Consider the following 22,443-nt stretch of genomic DNA (forward strand, 5'->3'; position numbering starts at 1 on the left):
TATAGTGCTGACCTCCAAACCTTACAATCATAAAGTGACCATGAGGATAAACTGAGTTTCATTTCTGTCAATAAACATAAGACATAAGACGGTATATTTTGTGAAGGTTTACTAGGCACTCAAGTATACAAGTTAATTAATCACGGGCTGCCAACATGACCTACGACCTCTTATTAAGATCCCATTTCCACTGAATCAGTGAAGAGACCACCTTTGCACATGTCAAGGATTTCTCCTTCCTGGCCATGGCCAATGAAAAACACATTGAACAGAGAACCAGCCACAGAAACTGCCAACGTCACCTTCTGGAAGCACAGACACAGTGATCCACGCATGACGGGTCACACCTAGGTATTAAAGTCTTAGCGATCTTAGAAAAGATAGCAATGAGCATGTCATTTGTAAAACTCACTGGGTCTATCATTGACTCTGCACTTGACTTTTTTTTAGCGTTTTGCACATTTATATGAAAAATAAAATCAATAATAATAATAATAATAATAATAATAATAATTGCTTACACTTATATAGCGCTTTTCTGGACACTCCACTCAAAGCGCTTTACAGGTAATGGGGACTCCCCTCCACCACCACCAATGTGTAGCATCCACCTGGATGATGCGACGGCAGCCATAGTGCGCCAGAACGCTCACCACACATCAGCTATTAGTGGGGAGGAGAGCAGAGTAATGTAGCCAACTCATAGAGGGGGAGTATTAGGAGGCCATGATTGGTAAGGGCCAATTGGAAATTTGGCCAGGACACCGGGGTTACACCTACTCTTTTCGAGAAGCGCCCTGGGATTTTTAATGACCACAGAGTCAGGACCTCGGTTTTACGTCTCATCCGAAGGACGGCGCCTGTTTACAGTATAGTGTCCCCATCACTATACTGGGGCATCAGGACCCACATGAGCCACAGGGTGAGCGCCCCCTGCTGGCCCCACTAACACCTCTTCCAGCAGCAACCTTAGTTTTTCCCAGGAGGTCTCCTATCCAGGTACTGACCAGGCTCACACCTGCTTAGCTTCAGTGGGTTGCCAGTTGTGAGTTGCAGGGTGATATGGCTACTGGCCAATAGATACTGTAGCTCCAGGATGCCAACCATGACGTTTCTATGGCAGGAAAAATGACAGGCAAAAATTCCTACGTACCTCATCCACATTCTCAAAGGCATTTATGATGTCATATGGCAAGCAGGACAGCAGGTCTATGACGAACCAGGTTTTCAAATAGTTCATGCGGATCAGCTTGGGATCCGAAATGACCTCCCCGCCGGGCCCCACGAAGGTGGTGTGAAAATTCAGCACAATGTCCACCAGGAAGATAACGTCCACCACGCTATCCAGAACCAGCCAGGCGATATTGTTCTGCTTGGTCTTGAAGGACACATTGTAAGGAACCATGATGGCTGTGTAGAAGGTCAGGATGAGGATCACCCAGTCCCATGTAGTCTTAAAAGCACAATAGTGCAGAATAATGTGGGGCGGCGTCTTCGGCGCTTCCTGCTTGTACTGGGGAAGGATATCCGATCCAAGCTGAAGAACCTGAAATCATAGACAAGTCAGATAAAGACTTTGCTCTTGCAAAATCATGACAGTAATCACCAAAGGGTAGTTACAGTAGACAGTATCAAAAATATGAAACTTTACAGTGTCCCTGAACATTACAACTAAAGCCATAGCAAGTACATTCTATTTGGAATGAGATTAGTACATTTTTTCCTGTGTGGTTAGTTCTGATTTTTGTGTTTAGGTCTAGCTGATCTGCTGCTTCAATAAACAAATGATTTTATCAGTTTTGTTGAGGTACTCTTAGGGACAGGAATAAGAAAAACACCCTGGCACTGTATCATGATTCCCTTTTGCCTGCTCATTTTCCCTCTGGGGTCCCGAGCACACTGCCTTATTCAAGAGAGACACTGAAGCCCCTCTTGTATTTCACTGTAAATCACGTTTGCGCATGGGGTAACATTCTCCTACACACCGCGATCAATATTCACGGAACCAGCTTTCACAGAACTCCTGTTTCAGCTGTAAATCACAATTAACTAAAAGAATTCCTGATTCCTAGACAGTGTGACCTTTCTCTGAAGATTTTTTATTATACACATGGGTGCAAAAATCCTTCTACAGCAATGAGAGAATGCAGCAAGAAACAACAGGCGCTTAGATCCTATTAACTGTGGCAGCGCCCTGTAGTTATCCTATCTCATACAGCTTGAGCTCATTTGTTCAAAAACATCTGTCTAATGTTCCCTGATGGATAGGAATGCTGCTGCTGAAGAGAACTCTTTCTTTTCGAATACAATAGCAATTCAAGGATCTAAAGAATGTGAGAAATTATACAGGGCACCAATTTCTATATATTAAATTATGTTCAATAGTAAAGTCTCGTCACTATTCAGAGCAAGGCCTTCATATTCAATCAGACTTTTAACCACAAGAACAAAAATATTGTGCTTATTTATGCTTTATGTACAGTACATCAAACATCTCTTCACCTTTTTGGACTATTTTCAGTAGCTTCCCCAGACAATCAAGTGTTCTTAAATCAAATTTAAGAGTATCAAACTGTGTGACCCTATTGCAAAACAAGGATTAAACACAGAAAGCAGAACAGTAGCTCTCTTCAAATGATCCAAGACAGTTACTCATGTTAAGATATTATCATTATATTATCTGCACTCCTGCTGAATAAAGGTAAAATATTAGAGGACTCTTAATGCATCACTTTCATAAAATACCTTTTCTAGCTTCACAAATTCAGTTCATGTTTCAAAGTGGTATTTTTTTATTTAGATAAGAAAATATTTAGCTGTATGGGAATTCGTCTAAATAAGCAGGGGTCTTCCGCAAACAACAATGAATTGCTATACTTTGTAATCACAGCATGAAATAGGTTTTAACAAATAAATATCTTTACATTTTTTTATGCCGGGAAATGTAAATTACTTCTGAAGCGAGTACTGTAATTTGCCTTATGATTTAAATTGCCTAAGGTCACCAATATTTTGCAACATATCAGGTACCAGAGCATTGCAGGGTAATTACTGATTTTGAGAAAGATCAGAAGATTAAGCCTAATGGTGCTTAAGCCGGGAGTAATTGAGCACTGAAGGATGCTCAATAGCAAGTGCTGTATCTCTCCAGCAGAAGACTCTGCTGTTCAGACTGAAGAGGGTGAAGCCCTGACATATTGCTTTAATTTGTTTCTCAGTTAAAATGCTAATGGGATTCCAGCACTGACACCCGCAAACAGCCTGAGTCTTTAGCCACAGAGAGCCTGTTATGTGTCAGAGGCTGGAGGGGAAACCAGTGTAGGCATCAGTGCCTGACAACAGGGCTGGTAGCACAGCTCCCGCACCCCCATGAAATATTAATACCAACCAAGTGGCGGGGTGGGGGCTGCGAATATGAAAAGGGCAAAACTAGAGGCTGAAGGTTTCATTCAGAGGATGGCGGGATGTAGCTCCATTTGTCTGTATCTCAACCTGTTAGGCAGCAGCTGCTTTCTTCTCACAGTGCTCACGATCATATCTGCCTGCAATGTGACCCGGCTGAGCCCGGGTGAGACCCGATCTGCACGGGGCAGAGAGCTCAGTGGGCAAGGGGGAGCACACAGAGATCTGGCTTGGGTAGTTTTGTCTCTGAAGGATCCTGCTATCAGGTTGCAGGAACAGAGGAGGACAAAGCACAGACATCTGCTGGATGAGAAGATTTTTATATGAACACTTTATGGAATATCAATATTCATCTTATGCCCAGTGGCCAAGAGGTATTCAGTGACGTTCTACAACATTTCAAGGGACACAACAATACCTTTATTAAAGGGCTGTGTGAAAACCGCCAGGCATATGTGAGGTTGATTCAATTCCAGTTAAATTCTGGAGTAGATTACACTATGCAGCTATGTCTCATTTTCCTCTGTGCACTGGTAGACAGGCTATAGTTTTATTAGCAGTGTGGTGATGCTGGCTGAAAGGCTTTTAAAGCAATTCCTTGCAGATTTTGTAAGCGCAGCAGATTTCTAAAATGGAAGGTCTTTTTGTAACATTCTGTAATTTAAAGTAAGCTGGATGTGTGACTGGAAAAAGCAATGCTGGACTGATGTCTTAGTATTAATAACATAAATACTGGAAAAGGCTGTGCAAAGCCAAACCAGGGCTTTGGGACCGTAATTTAGATTATGTTGTTACAAACGATAATGTATAAACAGAAACTGACAATTATTGCTCCAAATACACAGCTGCTTGATGCATAATTTATGCGCTGCTTTTTAATTAACAAACAGTCTTTCTGCTGTCATTGCCAGGTTGTCTCTGGCTCAGACTGTCCAGTGAACACTCAACCAGGAAACCTAGTGCTGATTATTACTGCCACAGCATTGTTTGCTGAACTTCCAATTACAGTGACAAATTACAGTGACAAACGTGCTACACAAAATACAGTAATACTAACAAATTACACAGTAATACAAATATACTACCTGTAGTACTGTATATCTTAACAGTAAAAGTATCCTGTCACGAATTATATCAAACATACGTACTGTACGACAAATAAATTACAACTTATGAATGACAAGCAATGGTTTCAATGACCTATCACTGATATTTCTAAAGAGGGAGACGTGCTGAGATTCATCTACCATTACACTGCAACTGCAATCGATTAGAGATTACTGTAATTACTAGGCCAAGGTCTGCAATGCAGTGTACTGAATGCAGTGTCAGGGTGTCAGTGACTACCGCCAGGATATCAACGTCAGAGAACTATTTGTCAACACAGGGGACTTCTTAGAAATGAACTGTGAAACACGATCAATAGGACACGAGAGGAAACTAGGCGGAAGTGTATCTAAAACGGACACTCCTTTACCCATAGGGCTGTAGGAATACAGAACAAGCTATCCAACCTAATGGTTGATGCCAAAGCTTTGGCTTCCTTCAAGAAAAGGTGGACAAGATCATTGAATCAATAGCTGCTAACTACCGCCTCCACTGTAACTTTTCTTACTGTGACCGTCGCGGTTCGGCGCGGGCTTGTGCCCTCTCCACCACCCGTTCCGTCCCGCAGTACCTGGGGCCCGAACCCGGGTCTCCGGCGTAACGCAACAGGGAACCAGCCGCATGAGCTAAAGGAGACCTCCCCCAGCCCCGGCAGCTGAGGTCCCTGCTACATGCAGTGAGGGGGGTGACGTCACCGTATCCGAACTAGCTCCGCTACATTATGTTCTCACGCCTGTGCCAGCGCCCCCAGACTCACCTCGGCCAGCCGGGAGTGCTTGTGGCCCACCTCGGCCTTGTTCATGGGCGTGAGCTGCTGTAGGACACTGCGGCTGTTCGTCAGCGCTCGCGTCAAACGAGCAAACTTGGTCCATCCTTCAAGAGACAAAGCCATCATTTCAGCCTTCGCCTACTGAACCTCTAGCCCATAGAGAGAGAACATGCTAAAAGAGACAGCTATTAGGCATGTCAGTTCCCGGGATTTAAAAGACAAGTCTCGAACCGAGAGGCATGGGATGGTCTAAGGTGAATTTCAGAGATGAGTTTCAGAGTTCACCACAGCAATGTGTCTGGACATAGCATGCTTTCTTAAGAAAAAATGTCACACACAACCATTTGTGAAATAATTTGTCTTACAGATTAGATAGAGCCTATTTATTTGTTTATGTATTGAAAAATGATAACAAAACCTTCCCAAAATGTTTGCACAAATCCTTGATTTTTTCAATCTAGGTAGAGGTGAAAGAGTTCGGCACAAACGGGCATGAGGACTAGCCCTGAAAAACGGTCTGTTGAAATTCAAAGAGAAAGCTGAAAATGGAAAGGATCTGATCTTAGTCATCAGCACAGAAAGATGCTGCTATAAACTCATAAAAGCATTTAACAGGCCAGTGAAATTTTACAGCTTGATGGGGAGCAAGACTTGGAGTTGAACATATTTAACCCAGCAATACAACAAGACGATAGTAAAGGTAGTTAAGACACCCAGTATCACTCCATATACATACCTCTTATGGAAGTTGTGGTCCTGGTGTCTCATAGAGGCACATAGAGAGCAGTTCAATTAATTTGTTTTTGATTTCAGAATCATTCAAACGTATTATTAAAGTCCACTGTTTTTAAAACAAAAATGACTAGCTCTGTCTCTTTGTCTCTATTTCTAGCCTATTCCCAATTGGACAGCTTTTTGAATGGGTCATAATAGACAGTGTCAAAACTGTTTGTACTAATTCAAGTATTCAAAACCCTCAAACCCACAAAGTCAACCCAGTGGACATTGTTCAGTATCAACAGTGAAACTACAAGGAAGAACATTTGGAAACCGTGATCAGGAGGCATGTTTACACAAAGGGATGTGGGAGTATGGAGCAAACGGCCCAGTCATGTTGAAGACTTTCAAGAATCATCTGGATGAAATCCTCAGATCAGTTATCTACAAGAATCTGAACGAGCTAGGTGGACAGAATGGTCTCCTCTCATTTGAAACCTTCCTTGTGTTCTTATTTCATTTTACTCTTGAACCAGGAAAAAGGACCCTGTAAGTAATGCACTCTTATCTCTCTTGTGCTTTCTATTTCTCTTTCCGCAGATCAGATTTCAGGAAGCAGTGCACTGTAGCAGAGGGGCTGAAGAGGATTTATTTAATGTCTACCAGAAGGGGCTTAGACAGAGTTGATTTGGCTCCCAGGGGGGCAGAACAATGTTTTACAACTTCTGACTGTAAAATACATTATTGTCTGAGTGTGAAGATGGACAAACACCACAAGACAGCTCCTTAATGGCCATGGAACAGCCTCAACAATGAGGAATCCTTGTGAATTTGTTAACAAAAACCAAATGACTAAAAGCAGAAACAAATGTTCAAATACTGTTAAGTTTGAGGTTCTATTACTTAAATGTATTATAGACCTCCTAAGGGGGAAGTGGACAAAGATGACACGAAGGGTGTGTCCATCAACAGCTGGACACATCTGGATATACTGTACACATTACTAATCCACTGTACTCGACCCTGAGGAAGTCTCCTTGTTTGCACTGGGATCAGATTCATTCCAGCTCAGGGCAGATCTCAAGGTAGTGCTTTCAAGGGTGCTTTCTTTGACAGATCCATTATAGCAAGCGCCACTTGCACATCCGGGCTCGGACAGTGAGGAGAGAATAACTGCATTTTACCCTTGCTGATCTTCATGAGCTGTGCATGCATATAATTTATTATCTTCGTCCATAGGCATACCTTTAATTCACAGGGTGGATTCAATTAAGAAAAGGGTGTTGGACAGTATGGATACCTCCTGCCCGCTCTGCTGAAATGCAGTTTCGATTAATTGAATACTAGAATAGACAGTAGGATATGTATTAAAGCCTTTGGAGACAATGTGGTTATGTAAGAGCATAAAATTACTCAGGCGAACTTTTAGATAATAAATTAAGTGGATTGTCACTCCAGTTCTACAGAGAGCATCTCCTATTGGTTCTGTTTTATAGGAGATATCGTAAATTTTCTTTTCATTGTCCAGACAGGGTTGTATCGTGAATTTAATCAAGCTGTGTTTTCTGGCTGCTGTGTCTCCCAATCTATTTCGGTTTCATTGTGCTGATGTGTGTGTATGTGTTGGTGGGGAGGATTTCCCTGGATTGCCCATAGGTTACATAACATTTCATTTCACCTACGTCCTAATGAAAATCTTAATGATAGTCTTTGTTCTTCTCCAGAGGTGTGGAGAAAGAACATTGTGTCCTTTCACATGTGGTGCACAATGCAATATACAATGCAGTGGCGTAACAAGAGGTAGGTGTGTATAAACTATGTGAAAATACATTTTTGATCAATGCAAAAACTTAATGCAAACATCTTTAAATAAAACCTCTAATCTAACAGGTTTTCAAAAATCATTGGATTATATTGATAGATTCTAATGAATTACAGTATTTAAATTTAAATATAGCTTGAATGCACGCTATATTTTACTTACAAGTTGTGTCCACTTTGTCATGACCTGGTAATGTGTACAAAAATCTCTGTACCTCCAGCCCTGTCTGTTTGGAAGAGCGTTTAGCCTCTTACGTAACTTTTCTGTGACAAATGGCTCCTCAGATGTAAGATGACAGCACAACAATGTTGTTGAGTGAGCAGTTTCACTGAGGGGCTAAATGATGCACAATCCAAGTTTAATGGTTCCTCTTATATCAAATTTAAGGGCTTAGGAAGGTAAATACATCTATCCATCCAAAAACACTGGCTATATGCCACTCACAAAAAGTGCCATTACTGTTTCAAATGCAGTTTCAAAGCTACTGGGCAGTGTGCGACTATGTAAAATACAAAATGCTGCACATATAAAATATTTAGAGCTGTTTGTGTGTGTGGTGAGAGGTGGGGTTATTTTAGATTTGGATTTCATCGTGTAAACTTTGGGAAAGCAGAAAAAATGCTCTCAAAAATAGCAGGGCCTTTGTAAATCACTTTTGATCATAATTCAAAAACATTGAAAGATATCAAACCATTATTAGAATATTGCGTTCCTTAGGCACTGAAAGGATAAAGTTCTTCATTAAGAGATTCTGATAATGATTTTATCATCACTAAAGAAAAGTGTTACAGGTACTAGAAACACCCAGGTTGAATACATTCCTGGGCCTGATTGTATCCTACTAATTGTCCTTAAGGAAGCAACATTTACTGACCAAACTCTTTCATGAGTCAATACAGACAGGGGTAGTGTATGTTTGGATAGGAGATTTGCTTATGTAGTGCTTATCCTTAAGAAGTATAAGAAAACAGAACTAAGAAATTACAGCCCAATAAGTCATATGTCTATTATATGAAAAGTTATGGAAACATTTATTAGACACTAAAGGATGCCCTATATGGATATTCAGTATGATCTTAGGGGATAGTCAACATTAACACTTACAGAGTATTCAGCAGAAAAGAGAGAGTACAGATAAGGGGTGAATGCTCTGCAGGGATCTATACAAGTACCACTGCTCTTTCTATTTTACTCTAAATCAATTATCTAGATTCTGGCATAGTGACAAGTGACCGAGTGCTTCATGTAGGTAGTAAACACATGAAACATCTTTCAAGAACCCTCTAGATGATATCCTTGGATCAGTTAGTTACTGATTACCAAATAGTTTAGACTGGCTAATTGCCTTCCACTCGTTTGGAACGTTTCCCATTTTCTTATGTTAAGATTTCTCACACAAAGTTCAGATTTTAAAAATGAAAAGCCCCAATATCTAAAATAATACAGAGAAAGCCAACAGGTCTATAGAAATAAATCTACCTCAATATATAATAGGGTAGGGTATGCCTGTCACTGGTACATCCCTGACAAACAGGCAGTATCTTTCAGAAACAGAAGCCCAGCTGCAGCCTGTAGAAGGGATTGCACTGTATTAAGAGACACAGAAGATCCACAGAGGTATTCTGCTCCCCTCTAGCCCTTCTAGTAAAACTATTCCAACAGATGCACTCATCAACATATTGTCTTTTTTGCCTAGATACATTGTTGCTGGCTATTTCCACATTAATTCCAGACCAAAGAGACAACCATTCAGCTGGGTCTGGAGCCCCAATCAACTGGGTTATGCAATTCACAGCTGGATGACTGCATCACAGGGCACCCTGAGCTTTGAGCAGAGGGTGTTTACATGACATACTCTGAGCGCGAGTCTGTCAGGAGGGTACACATGCCAGAAATGTGGCTACACATGACCAGGAACACAGACACAACCTTAAAGTGAAAGGCCGACAATCGTACCCTATCTATCAGTTGATTTCTCTTTTAATAAAAACAACTTAATCTATAGGCTATTAATTATTCACCTTTCATGCAATTCATTTTTTTCTTCAATTTCCTCTTTGGCTCCTTTTGTTGGAAAAAAAAATCAATATATGGTATATTCCCATGAGTGTCTCTGCTCAGGATTTATTTATTCAGTAAGTCATTACTCGGGGTGTGATCAGAATCAGAGCCTACCTTTGGTTGACTCGTCTTCAATCGGTTGCTTGAAAACGGTGATGTCTTTAAAAGTGCACAGAAACAAAACCACCTTGTCATTTTCATTCCGTATGGGTGCTATCTGCATATAGAACCAGACAGGTGTCCCTTTTGGGGCAGAGGGGGTTGAAGAGAGACAGAGGGAAAAGAAAGAGGGTGTCAAGGTACAGTACATTGATAATATTGTATTTAGTAAGCCCACCCACTCCTTTACAGCATGCAATAGCATAGGCTACAGAGGGCTGAAGTACCTCTTCTGCTGCAGTGAAATCAGCCCTAGTCAGCCCAAATTAGACCAGCAGTACCAGGCTTCAAAATACATAACTTAATGTGATGTCTTTGCAAAATATTGCAAAATAAAACCCAGCTTTGCAGTGCGTCCCAAGGGTGCTGGCCCAGAAAAGCACCTGGTGGAAGAGGGCTTGAAGTTTAGGCTCCAAACCACCACATAGTTCTCTTACTTTGACTATACAGGAGTCTGACTCCTACACCCTTATAGCACCTTACACCACAGCCAGCTTCTGTAGCTTTGCAAATCTATCTTAGACAGAAGACTTAAGAAGTCATATCTATTGAAATATTCCCACTAAATCAAAAGCAAAATTAATTCCTTTTGTGCTTTCTATGGTCATAACCTACTTGAAACTGACAAGCAAGGTACGCTCTTGAAGGGTGACAAAGAACGGTTTAGTTCACATAAAACTTTTAAATCAAACTGACGCTTATGGAAATAGTTTATGCTGTTCTGTCTGTAATGCAGCGCACAAAGGAAAAAACTTACGTTGATTTTATTGCATAAAAGCCTTTAATGTGCCGTAATTGCAGGTGACATGCATTAGAATACTTACTGTTCTTCTTATACAGCAGGATTTCAAAGCAATTGGACTCATAGTTATCAAAGGTCTGCCTGACTTTTTCTATTGTCTTCTTGTCAGTCAGCTCACCATACATAAAACTACAGGAAGAGAGAGAGAAAGCAGGCCACACACCTGTGTTATTCAAACATCACGCTAACCCGTCTTGTCATCAGAAATTCATTCTGCCTGGAGATGACAGAAAACTGTCATATCCAAACACACATGCTGCATTTTTACAAAATAAATGGAGTGGCAAAGGCTAAGCCAATAAAAAGTAGAAAATGCCCTCATGGAATAAATGATGTTGTTTTTTATTATGTAAAAATATGAACTATGGACCGTATAAAGCTTCTACAGAAGGATCTGAACAGTAGCGAGTGTCATTTTTCATTTGCTGGTTAAATCTCCCCAGCTTAGTCTCAGTTTCCTACACTGAAAATCATGCCAGTCTGATATTCCAAGCAGAGCACATCTGTCATCTAAAATAGACTTACTGGTATCTTTCTATTAATTTTTAATTCCACCATCTGAAGATGCATTCAATCTTTTTATTGAAGAGGGAACAGTTCCAATGTCACATTTAAGCTGGGTCAATATTACGGCTGTGGCCTCCTAATTAATTTTGCTATAGAATCTAATTTCCACCCAATTACCCTCATTGTCATGCACAATAAATCTGATCTGGTTATGTGCCTGTTAAAAAAAAACAGTTGTTTAAAATAAAACACACTTTTCCTTTGGCAACAAAACTCAGAATAAACTTTTGATGCTTTCTTTAAGCCTTTGTGCTTGTGCTCTGTATTAATTTTTTTTAATGTGTCGTTGTGACTAAAAATGAGAGGTGACAGAATGATCCTCATAAAAAAATAATCAGCAGGCAATTGCTTTTATTTAAGAGCTGAATTTTTTTTTCTGCTCCACATAAAGAACCCCAGAAACTATTTGACAAGAGGGTTAGTTCAAGGACAAAAACGTAGCCATCTGTGTAGCAACACATTTTGCCCACCTGGCCATTCAGCCCCAGTGAAGATTTAGACACAGAACAAGTGAGGTGAAGGAAAGTCACCTCAGGGTTCTGTGGCTGTACTACACTGACGTTCTTGTACTACACAGAGAGTAACATGTACCCTGGGATCTTCCAGCAGATTTAATCTGGGACTGTGCTCAGACAAGCCTGCCTTTCAAAAAGACCACTCCTACATCCACACTCATACACACCCATTGGTACATCTGTCTTTCCAGGACTGCCCATTGACTGTCATTTACTGTTCTGTATTCCACTGAAAGGAAACTCCACAAGCAGTGAAAAAAAAGGTTTTGGGGCATGCTAAGAAGATGATATTTGACTTTTTACATTTTTACATCATGGGGATATTCCTGTCTGGTTGTCCTATTCTGTGGGGGACACTGTCGCAGACTTTGTCCCCATAGTGATTGGAATGGATGGTCACACAGACACTAATGCGCACATTTGAAATGAAAGGCAGAAAAGCTTTCTGTAATAGAAATATTACTCTGCACTTTGTTGGGAACATTCTTGTGTACAGATTGGGAAACTGAATGTAAAGAATAATGGAGGGAGAGACATCTTGTTTATGGAAAAATAAATCTTTTTTTTTTGCATCTCTTGTAGAAGGTGATTACAGCTCTGATTATTTCTTGCCACGCTGGTGAGTGATGACTTCATACCAGCTCAGTCTCCACACTTTCCTGAGTCCTTCCAGCCCTTCCACTCATCTGTGTTATAATTCTGACTTCAGCGCAGTTTGCCTGTTAAACTGCGTGTAATAAGACACTCACTCCCAGCCTTTAAGATAGCTCTGTGTACATGGGTATGGGAGGATTTCCATAAATACAGCCCAAGGAATGAAAAATAAAAATTCCCTTCCCCATTAAGATACAGTGGAATTTTGTGGCAACATCCCCTGGTGAATTAACAAGGGTATTATCATTCACCAATGGCCTCAAAACACTCATTTTTGCATCTCCTCACAAGTATCAAAGATGTTCCTTTGCTGTGACACAACCGAGCCAGTGTTGTGTTAGACCTTAGGGGCCTGTTGTGTGTACAGGAAACATTAGTCTTGGACATATACTGTATAAGTGAGGTATTTCAATACTTCAGCCCTGACCCAAATACCACCTGTGTGTGATTTCCATCTTCTATACTGTATGCATCCACACACAGCAGGGGTTCCTACATTCGTGACAAGAGCATGATCTTGATTTTAGACTACCTTTGTTTTTATGTTAGTCCTAGCATTGGTTTTGGGGACATGGTCCGAATGATTTGAATGGGACTGAATATCTGGCTGGCAGAATTTCTCTCATGCCCTACCTGCAGGTGCTGCTTTTCTGCATGACTTCAGCCCTGTGGTACCCAGACAGTTTGCAGAATCCGTCATTACTATACACTACAGGCCACTCCACAATCTGGGCATTCCCGAGAAGGAAACTGGTTTCTGCAAGATAAAAAAGGGACAAGGCAGACAGACAAGTCAGCGACACAATGACACATCTGGCACTCTTCCCCATCTGGAGTTCCTAACCTCAATCACAAGTCTGCTGTTCTAATTGTGACCCAGGCAGAGACAGCCCTGGGTCCTCTGGGACATTTATCTGTACAGCGCTTTAATTTCCTAATTGACTCTGTCTATGTGAATCACAATTAATTAAGATTAGTTTAAACAAAGACTTGGAAAGGAATGGAACAAAATGCCCAGGATTCCCCACCACACATCTAATTCTAATAATAAAAAGAAGAAGCAGAAGAAGAAAGTATAGTTATGGTGTCTTTAGAAGCACTCGTCCCTGGGCCCCTTGGCAGAAGCGTATCTATTCTGTCATTGTGGCTGGAGAACCAAGATTTCAAGAACCTGGAATTTTGAAACAACCTGTGTTGTTGATGGACTCAAAAACGAGATGCTACCATAGGCAAAAAATGAGAAAAACATACTATAATTTTTTTTAAAACTGAGATTTAGCACAGATTCAGCTGTCAAGTTCCCACTTGATTTATTGAATTCAATAAGGTACAAAGGAGATTAATGATTCCAGCACTTTTTCTCAGTGATCCACTCTGGAGAGACACCTGTCTCTACTCGAAGACAGTGACCTCAGCAGGAGGACCATGCTGCTGCTGCTCAGGTGTCAATAGCTGGATACAGTCCAAGAGATTAGGGTTATGACGTAAAGAGGCTCATTTTCTGATTGTCTTCCTCTGTCAAAGTTATCAGGTGAACATAAAAAATATCAAATGCAACTAAACATCTCTCCATCAAAATTTAAATGATCAAATGTCCATCAATCCATCAATCTAACGGCCTTGTATTGTGACTGTTTTCGACATTTGCACTCTAAAAATAACCTGTTAGCAGCAGAAAATGAGAACTAGAACAGATCAAGAAACAGTTGTGTGAAGTGGTGGAAGTTATTTTCAGAGCTCTCGGACGATGAGACATTTGTGTTGTTTGGTGTCCACACCTGTGGTGCAGCCAGGAGAGAACACACGTGGTTTGAGCACCACATATCTGGGAGACCCCTGATTATTATTAGCCCATCACAGAGCACAGAACCCTGCTTAGCTGTTACCGCTACACTCGATTCTACAGTGAAGTTCTAGCCGAAGCAAAGTAAAGCACAGAGAACAATGACAAATTTTCTAACAGCAAGGCAGAGCAGGGTAAAACCACAGACTAACTTGCAATTCCACAGCAAAGGTTTTAAGGGATAATCTAAACACATAATCCAGCAATGTACTGTGTATGGTACTCAACAATGCAATGAAACAAAGATTAATCCATGTGAATTACAAAACACAGATTCTTCACAATGTAACACTTATAATTATGAAAATATGTTGCTGCAGGGGCCTTTGGAAATTGAAAAGAACTGTGTCAGACAAAGCAGCACAGCTCTTACAATTGAATAAAAGAGTTGTATAGACCAGCACTGGTGACTGGCGAAGTGGTTGGGTGCTATGGTGTCCTTGGTTTAATGTATTCTACAACAGTTTCCTTGTCTTGTTTAAGACTATTTACAGAATTGTGCCAGGGAGAGTTATATATTTTTTAATATAAAAAACATACAAGACAAAAATATTGCAACCTATAGATGTCCTCTCAATATGTCCTGTCAAGCCCACTCAATATTTTAACTCAATTACAGTACCTATAGCTACTACTACACACTACAGTTCAGTTCAGTTTATTTGTCATATGCACACAAGTGCAATGGAATGCTTATTGACATGTATGTTCCAATACAAAGACATTAAGGAATCACCAAAATATAAACACAGAACAGCAGCAGCAACAACAAGTTAAAGAACATAAAACGTTTAAAAAGCAAGTCAGACAAGAAGTGTGAGAAGAGAAAAAAACATCAGTGTGAGTAGTAATGTAGGTGTAGTAATGTACTGTAGTACATGTAGAGCTTAGTCACTTGTAGTAGAGTTCAGTTATATGACAGCTTGCGGGAAGAAACTCTGAATCTGGATGTTCATGCCTTTACGTTCCTATAACGCTTTCACCTCTATTCCTTTAAAACACAGCTAACATACAATTAACAGGAAAAGAGGCAGGAATGTCAAAATAAATTGTGCTCAACATACAAACACTGGAAACAAACAACCATGTTTGTCATCACCAGATCCCTCCAGTAATCGGATGTCACCATCACCACAATAGGAACAACATGTACAGATAATCCTGCAGGACACATCTGAGATTCCAGGTGAATTCCTCAGCCTCATCCTGACTTGCAATGCAAAAAGCAAGAGGCATTCTTTCTGCTTCACATGATAAGCATAGCTATTATTTGCAGTGCAAAAACCTTTCATGAAGACATTTTAACAAGTTGTACAACAAGAAAGGTCTGACTAAATGACTTATTCTCCCGAGCACTGCAGCCAACTCACTCAACCTGGATTAATACTGCAGTTCCTGGACTGCATGGACACACTCAATCTGGTTTAATACTGCAGTTCCTGGACTGCATGGACACACTCAATCTGGTTTAATACTGCAGTTCCTGGACTGCATGGACACACTCAATCTGGTTTAATACGACAGTTCCTGGACTGCATGGACACACTCAATCTGGTTTAATACTGCAGTTCCTGGACTGCATGGACACACTCAATCTGGTTTAATACGGCAGTTCCTGGACTGCATGGACACACTCAATCTAGTTTAAAACGACAGTTCCTGGACTGCATGGACACACTCAATCTGGTTTAATACAGCAGTTCCTGGACTGCATGGACACACTCAATCTGGTTTAATACGACAGTTCCTGGACTGCATGGACACACTCAATCTGGTTTAATACTGCAGTTCCTGGACTGCATGGACACACTCAATCTGGTTTAATACGACAGTTCCTGGACTGCATGGACACACTCAATCTGGTTTAATACGGCAGTTCCTGGACTGCATGGACACACTCAATCTGGTTTAATACGACAGTTCCTGGACTGCATGGACACACTCATTCCTGCATGTGCCAGGGGTTGCCTGGTCAGCTCAAGCTCACCCTGCCTTCAGCAGCCATTGACCATTTGTGCACCATCACTTGAATGATCCTGTCACAGTTAGCTCATACCATGACCAAGTCATGGGTTCAAGAGGCAGCTTCTGGACTATAAGGCTTATTATCCTTCACTGTTCAAGCTACATTATTTTGAGAAACATTTCCGTCCTACTCACATGAAACTGTGATTTTAATAATCCATTACATCATTTCATTTAGCTCCTTCATAGAAACAACGACATAAATAATTTCAAGAAAAAACTTCAGACGTTATATTATAAACCCTTAGAAATTTCAGTGTATTGTGCATACGCTGATCCCATGAAAATCACTCTGCATTGTAAAACCTGATTAGAGGAGATTACCAGACAATTACACAACTGTGTGATAACAAGTACTCATCTGTAATGCCATAAGACAAACGTGCATTCTTGTTTGAGAATGACTAATAAGCTCACTAGTATCTCGAAAAATAATTTGGTTGAGAGATTCTGTAAATATCATATGGTCGTTGAAAAACATGGACAAAACAGCTACGTTGCTGCCATTCAACTTTGCAAAGGAATTAAAAGTAGAGAGTTTCGCAGACAGCTGCCTTGTCCCAGGTATCCAGTTAATCCCGAGCACATCTGTGGTACAGGCTTTTGATAAATTATCAGAGTGTTAAAGAGTATTACAGCATGTGGTATTTCGACATCCCAGACTTAAGTCAGATATACATGACTGGAGAAAGGCAAAGCACGTGAAAAGAGAACTGCTTTTCATGCATTTCTATCTATTTCTATGGACCATCCAAATCGAAACATAGAGGAAATGATGGCATTTGCTTGCTTCCCAAGTCATGATCCATGCATATCCACTTCTGAACCCTTTTCTGTAATCCCCATGGGACAGCACAGGGACCCACTCCTGCAGCAGTTGGCAATAAAAAAAAAACGAATGTAAGAAGTAAACCAGTTTTTTTTTTTTACAGCACGAATTTCAAGAACTTGGAATAAAAAGGCTTTGCCTGGCCGAGACATGCATAATTCCCAGTGTGAGTCTCTATCCCTAGGCTGGATAAGAACACTGAAATGCCAACCCTGATAATCTATGCGACAGACACACAGGAAAGGGTTTTTTGTGCTGCATAAAAGCTGCCTTTCACAACTGCTGGTCCTGTGGGCAGGATTATTAAGCACCAGTTGCATTCTTTTCTGCTATACCATGCCTTTGCAGTGCACCACAAATTATGTTATTATGTGAATTCAATAGCCTTTCTGTAAATGTAAATCCAGATACACTGTGATATACAGTATTAAAGTACCTATTGTAACTGCAGTTAGCCATTTCCTTATTTTTAACATACGGACTCCTGGATTAGACTTTAGATGATGGTGTCATCAATCATGTAGAGCCGTTTCAAGGAAAACAGTAGAAGTATTGGCTTTTGTAGATATGCTAAAAAAAGAATATTATTCTTTAATATTCTCATTATTCATAGCTGCCATTTCATCTTTAAATAAACTGCTGATTCGGTTCCAGAAACCCCTACCTTGATTTATAATCCTGTTGTGATTAAAATGTGCCAAATTAATTTTAAAACATTTTTTGATTAATACTAAAATACGGAATTGAAGTCGACAAATGAAAAAGATTGACAGACCGGCATATCTTTAAAACCAGGGAGAGATTCCATAAAATACATGTAGTATAGTTTGGTTTGCTGGTGTTTTCTCTAACTGAGAACATGGAGCAACTATATCTTAAAAACAGGATTTTCCGTTGAGTCCATGCTCCCAGTGAGAGAGCAGGAGCAGATATCTTTTGTCTGTCTCTGGAGAAGTTGCCTGTATATTGGAACGGTTCTTGAGATAAAGAAGAAAAATATCCTTCTGTTTTCTAAATGTGTGCTGGACTCATTAAAGAGGTTGTTACAATGAGGTCAGAGCAAAAAGGTTGTGGTACAATAAAATAGAGACATCCTCAAGGGGCCAGCAATCCTGTGACAGTGCTCAGAAATCAAGCGTTTATGCATGACAGCACAGTGCTAGCAGTCTCCAGCAATAAGACAACAATTAGGAACTTCTTTTCAACACCTTGGTCCCGCAACAGGCAATAATTCCAGTGGCACTGTAGCTACTGGAGCTAGTATGCAATACCTACGGATTTGTATAAGACACGGTCCACTTTCATATAGCCCAGTTTTCTTTATATGGCCCTAAGCTGCTCATTATTTTCGTTTGATTTCCACTTTTTATTTTGTTTGGAGGACTGATCTCCTGATTTCAGGACACAGTGGCAGTGGTCGTTTTTGGAGCGCAAATAATGCTGATAAAATAGATCTTGAGAAAAGAGGACTATTACTCTGAGACAGAACTAAATGATGTCCCTTTGAAACCCTTGTGCTGTTTCTGCAAATCCGGGACAGGGTTCCAGGTGGCTTGTTCTGTTGCAATATTAAAGCTTAACACTCAATGCAAGACAAGACACTGTACATTTAGGTTTTACACCTTGCCCTTTATTCTCAATAGATTTCAGTGCAACGCATCAGGTATCAAACACAACACTAGCTAGAGTCGCCTCTTTCCCATCATCAGCATCAGCTCTAAACAGTGTAGCACTGTTCCACAAGCTGCTGCAATGGCCTGAGATCAAACACACAGCCCAAGCACTCACAGTTTTGGATTAACAGTATAGGAAACAGATGCTGCAAATTAACACCTTGTGAAGTCAATTCAAAGCGCAGCTGGTGATCTGTTTCAATAGTTAATTTCAGCACAATAATGGAGCCCTGACAGTGCTAAAGAGAGAGGGGGAAGGAATGTGTATCACTATAGGCAGAGGAGGAGTTCATTACTGAAGGCTGCAAGTCCTGCAAGGAGTAAATCCACTCTGCAACTGACTGACAGTGTGCTTCTTTATTTATTGACACAAGTACGGGGTATGAGGACTGGCATCAGAATGATTCCCAATTGATTATAATCAATTACAATATCTTAAATACCCAACTATTGGAATGCAAGTTTAGCAACACAATGTTAGAGTTGAATGTTCCAGCACATACAAAGTGGCAGAGGAAAAAAAGTGAATTTACTTTTGGATCAGCAAATTATCGCTTTCAAAAATGACGTTGTACTTTAATGTTCATGTAAATTGTTTCCATGCTTTAATTATCTTGTATTCTAATGATTTAATTGAGTTTATTTGTAATGCATTCGTCTGAAATCCAGCGTCACAAAGAACATTTACATTATTTAATATCAATTAAATTATTCATAGTTGGAAATTTGTAGCTGCTAACATTTTCTGACAACTTGTTTTATTTTGAACCACTAAAACAGAGAATAAAGGATTTAACACTTTGAGACAAACTGCTCTCCGCCATACATAAAAAATGCAAGCAAAGGTAAAGATGGGATTTCGTAATTTGTTCATTTAGTTTTTTAATACGCTGTAGGACAGACTGTTTTGTGTTGCGTCATTCACAGGCCCATTTAACATGCTGTGAATTGCTTGCAGTAATCTCAGACTATTACATAACTGAGGATGTTAACGCAGTTTCAACCATGAAGAGGAAAAGACAAGTCAAGCGAAAACATATTGTCTGCAATTTTCTGCGCTGAACAGGAATGGTTATAAAATATGGTTTGTACATGCTCTGTAATTGTAATACTGACCACTGGAAAAAACTCCTACTATAAGACCACATACTGCAAAATGCACACCATTGGAACTTCATCTGGTTTGTATAACTTGATCTCTCTCCATTAAATTAGTCCAAACTCTAGTTAGGTGTGTGAGTGGTGGTAAAGCGCTGATATACTGTATGTACTGTATATAGATTCGTTTTTTCATTTTTATTTTGCCAATTAGCAGCCCTTCAGTGGAAAAAAAATAAATCTTGCCACAATCTGTCTCATAAGCATAACCACCGAATTGGTTTAGGAAAATAAATCAATTATATATTTTAGTCATTTTTTTATATTTTGTATGTTTCATTTACTGTTGTTTTGGGGTTAGCTTGATTTTTGGGAAGGAGGAGGGGATTTCTTTGCCTTATTCCCTGGGAGTACTGTGATCCTCTAAAGCAGCCCAGGAATGCTGTTTTGATTAGAGATGGGTGAATTCAGGTCTGGACCATGTCACGATTGTAGTCCCTCCTCCTTAAGGGCGCTCCAGCTCTTTCACTTTCACTGTTTTTTTCCATTCCCCCCGCCAGTTCCAACCCGGTTCCTGTTTTTAACCCATCTGTCTCATATGGATCGCCTGGCTTTTGGACTTTTGCCCTGTCTTTTGGATTTTCCGTTCATCTCATCCTTGGATTGCCCCGGACTCACCCCCCTGGATACCTGCGCACTTTGGACACGCCTCCCCCGTATACATTCCCGAATCCTGCATGACTTTTTCCTAGTGTTTCCTCACTCCACCCCGGGTTGTGTCGTCCGCATAGGGTCTGGAAAGAACTGTTCCGTTACAGACCAGAGGCTCTGTAACACTGTCAGGTGTGAGCTGACATAACTGAGAAACAGATTCCATATTCCAAGAAGGATGAGAAAACAGTGTAAAAGATGCAAAGGAGAATCAAAAAGATGTAGATAAATGTGAAGACTGGGCAAGCACCTGACAGGTGATATTTAATATACAATGCAGAGGGTTACAGGCAGGTTGAGAAAACATCAACTATAAAGCCAGCCATTAAAAAGACTGAGGTGTTATTACAGACACGCTTATTTTTCATCTTCTTGACAATGTGGGGGACCAATACAACAGACAAACAGTTGTAGAAGAATGTGAACATTTGACTTTGACTATTTCTTTGAAGACAAAGCGTCTGGGCTTCTTCTAACACAGCTTTCCACTTCCTGCACTGCACAGTATCCAATCCTCCTTTGTATGGAAAGAGGAGCTCACTGGTAGTCTTAGAGTCCCCTTGGGTTTTTTTCAACAAAGGCTCAGCTTAATTGAGGGGTTCTCTATTCCCTTTTCCCTGTCTTCCCAGTTAAACAACAAGCTTTCTTGTCCTTCCCCTTGGTGTGGAAGGGAACAGAGCCTGTGTGTGAATGAGCCCAGTTGCCGGCTGAATGTGTTGCTGCTTTAGATGAAAAGGCTGCTGCTCTCTAAGCCCCTGGTCCATGGAAGTGATCTCAACGGGGGCACGCCTGACTGTGTGAGGACTACTGGGAAAATGTATATTTTTTAAACAATAACAGCACTAAAGACTCTGTGGGGTCCACGTTTGTCCTGCAATGTACATTGCATTCAGGCACGAATTTGCGCCTTCACAGGTTTGAGGATCACTGCACTTAGCCAAACAGCAGAGGAGGTTTTGTGTACTAGAAAGCTTCACGGTGTTCTGAGTGTTCGAGCTGTCGAGGTCATGAAGGTCGCCCTCCCATCATGGTGATACAATGTGTCTTTCTAATCGGCTGACATTTGTTAAAGCACAATGAGCCAGGGTAATACAGTCCAATGCGTTTTCAGACTTTAAGAAACAAACATCAACAGGGTGTAATTGCTTGCTCTTCTGTAGTAAAAATGTTTTATGCTGTAAAATTATTTACATGTACACCCATTAAGGAGCTCTTGTCAATGTCAGGCACGGCCACAGGGACAGACACATGAGCACTGTGCCTGAAAGGGTTAACTGGCAGAGTAGTTAGTGAAGAGACAGGGAGTTAAGACTCAATTTATTGTTTCACAGACCTTAACCTCCCCTGATATGACTTCTGCATAGGGCTATGAGTAACCAAGGCAACTTAAAGAACTCAATACAAACAATATAAAAGCATTACAGTGTAATTTAAGAAGTAGTCATGACCTAAAACAAATACCAAAATCTAAAGAATATGATGAAGTTATATTTCTTTTATATTATTATTTTTTAGTTTGGGAGATTACACTTGGGAGATTAACGTGTTGGTAAGAAAAATATATTTGTTTTTCCAAAGCATTAACCAAAGTATACTGTATGACCTCCCACATTCACAATATAACTGGTTATACGTGATGACAATTCCCACACTACTGCACTGCAGGGGCTAGCAGGGTGAAGGGAATTA

At 40.5% G+C, this 22,443-nt stretch overlaps 1 protein-coding gene across 1 annotated transcript in view; it reads right to left on the bottom strand.

Annotated features, from left to right (window-relative positions):
* Positions 1-22,443, bottom strand: part of kcnh5b (potassium voltage-gated channel, subfamily H (eag-related), member 5b) — a 105,999-nt gene that overhangs the window by 73,417 nt on the left and 10,139 nt on the right. The window contains exons 3-7 of the mRNA XM_088647845.1: positions 13,209-13,332; positions 10,862-10,968; positions 9,993-10,121; positions 5,267-5,382; positions 1,154-1,546 (exon numbers count right to left, since the gene is read on the bottom strand). Coding sequence (XP_088503971.1) covers positions 1,154-1,546; positions 5,267-5,382; positions 9,993-10,121; positions 10,862-10,968; positions 13,209-13,332 — 869 coding nt within the window. The remainder of the gene's footprint in view (positions 1-1,153; positions 1,547-5,266; positions 5,383-9,992; positions 10,122-10,861; positions 10,969-13,208; positions 13,333-22,443) is intronic.

The sequence above is a fragment of the Lepisosteus platostomus genome, chromosome 10, assembly GCF_059453375.1.
Source record: "Lepisosteus platostomus isolate fLepPlt1 chromosome 10, fLepPlt1.hap1, whole genome shotgun sequence".
Taxonomy (NCBI): domain Eukaryota; kingdom Metazoa; phylum Chordata; class Actinopteri; order Semionotiformes; family Lepisosteidae; genus Lepisosteus; species Lepisosteus platostomus.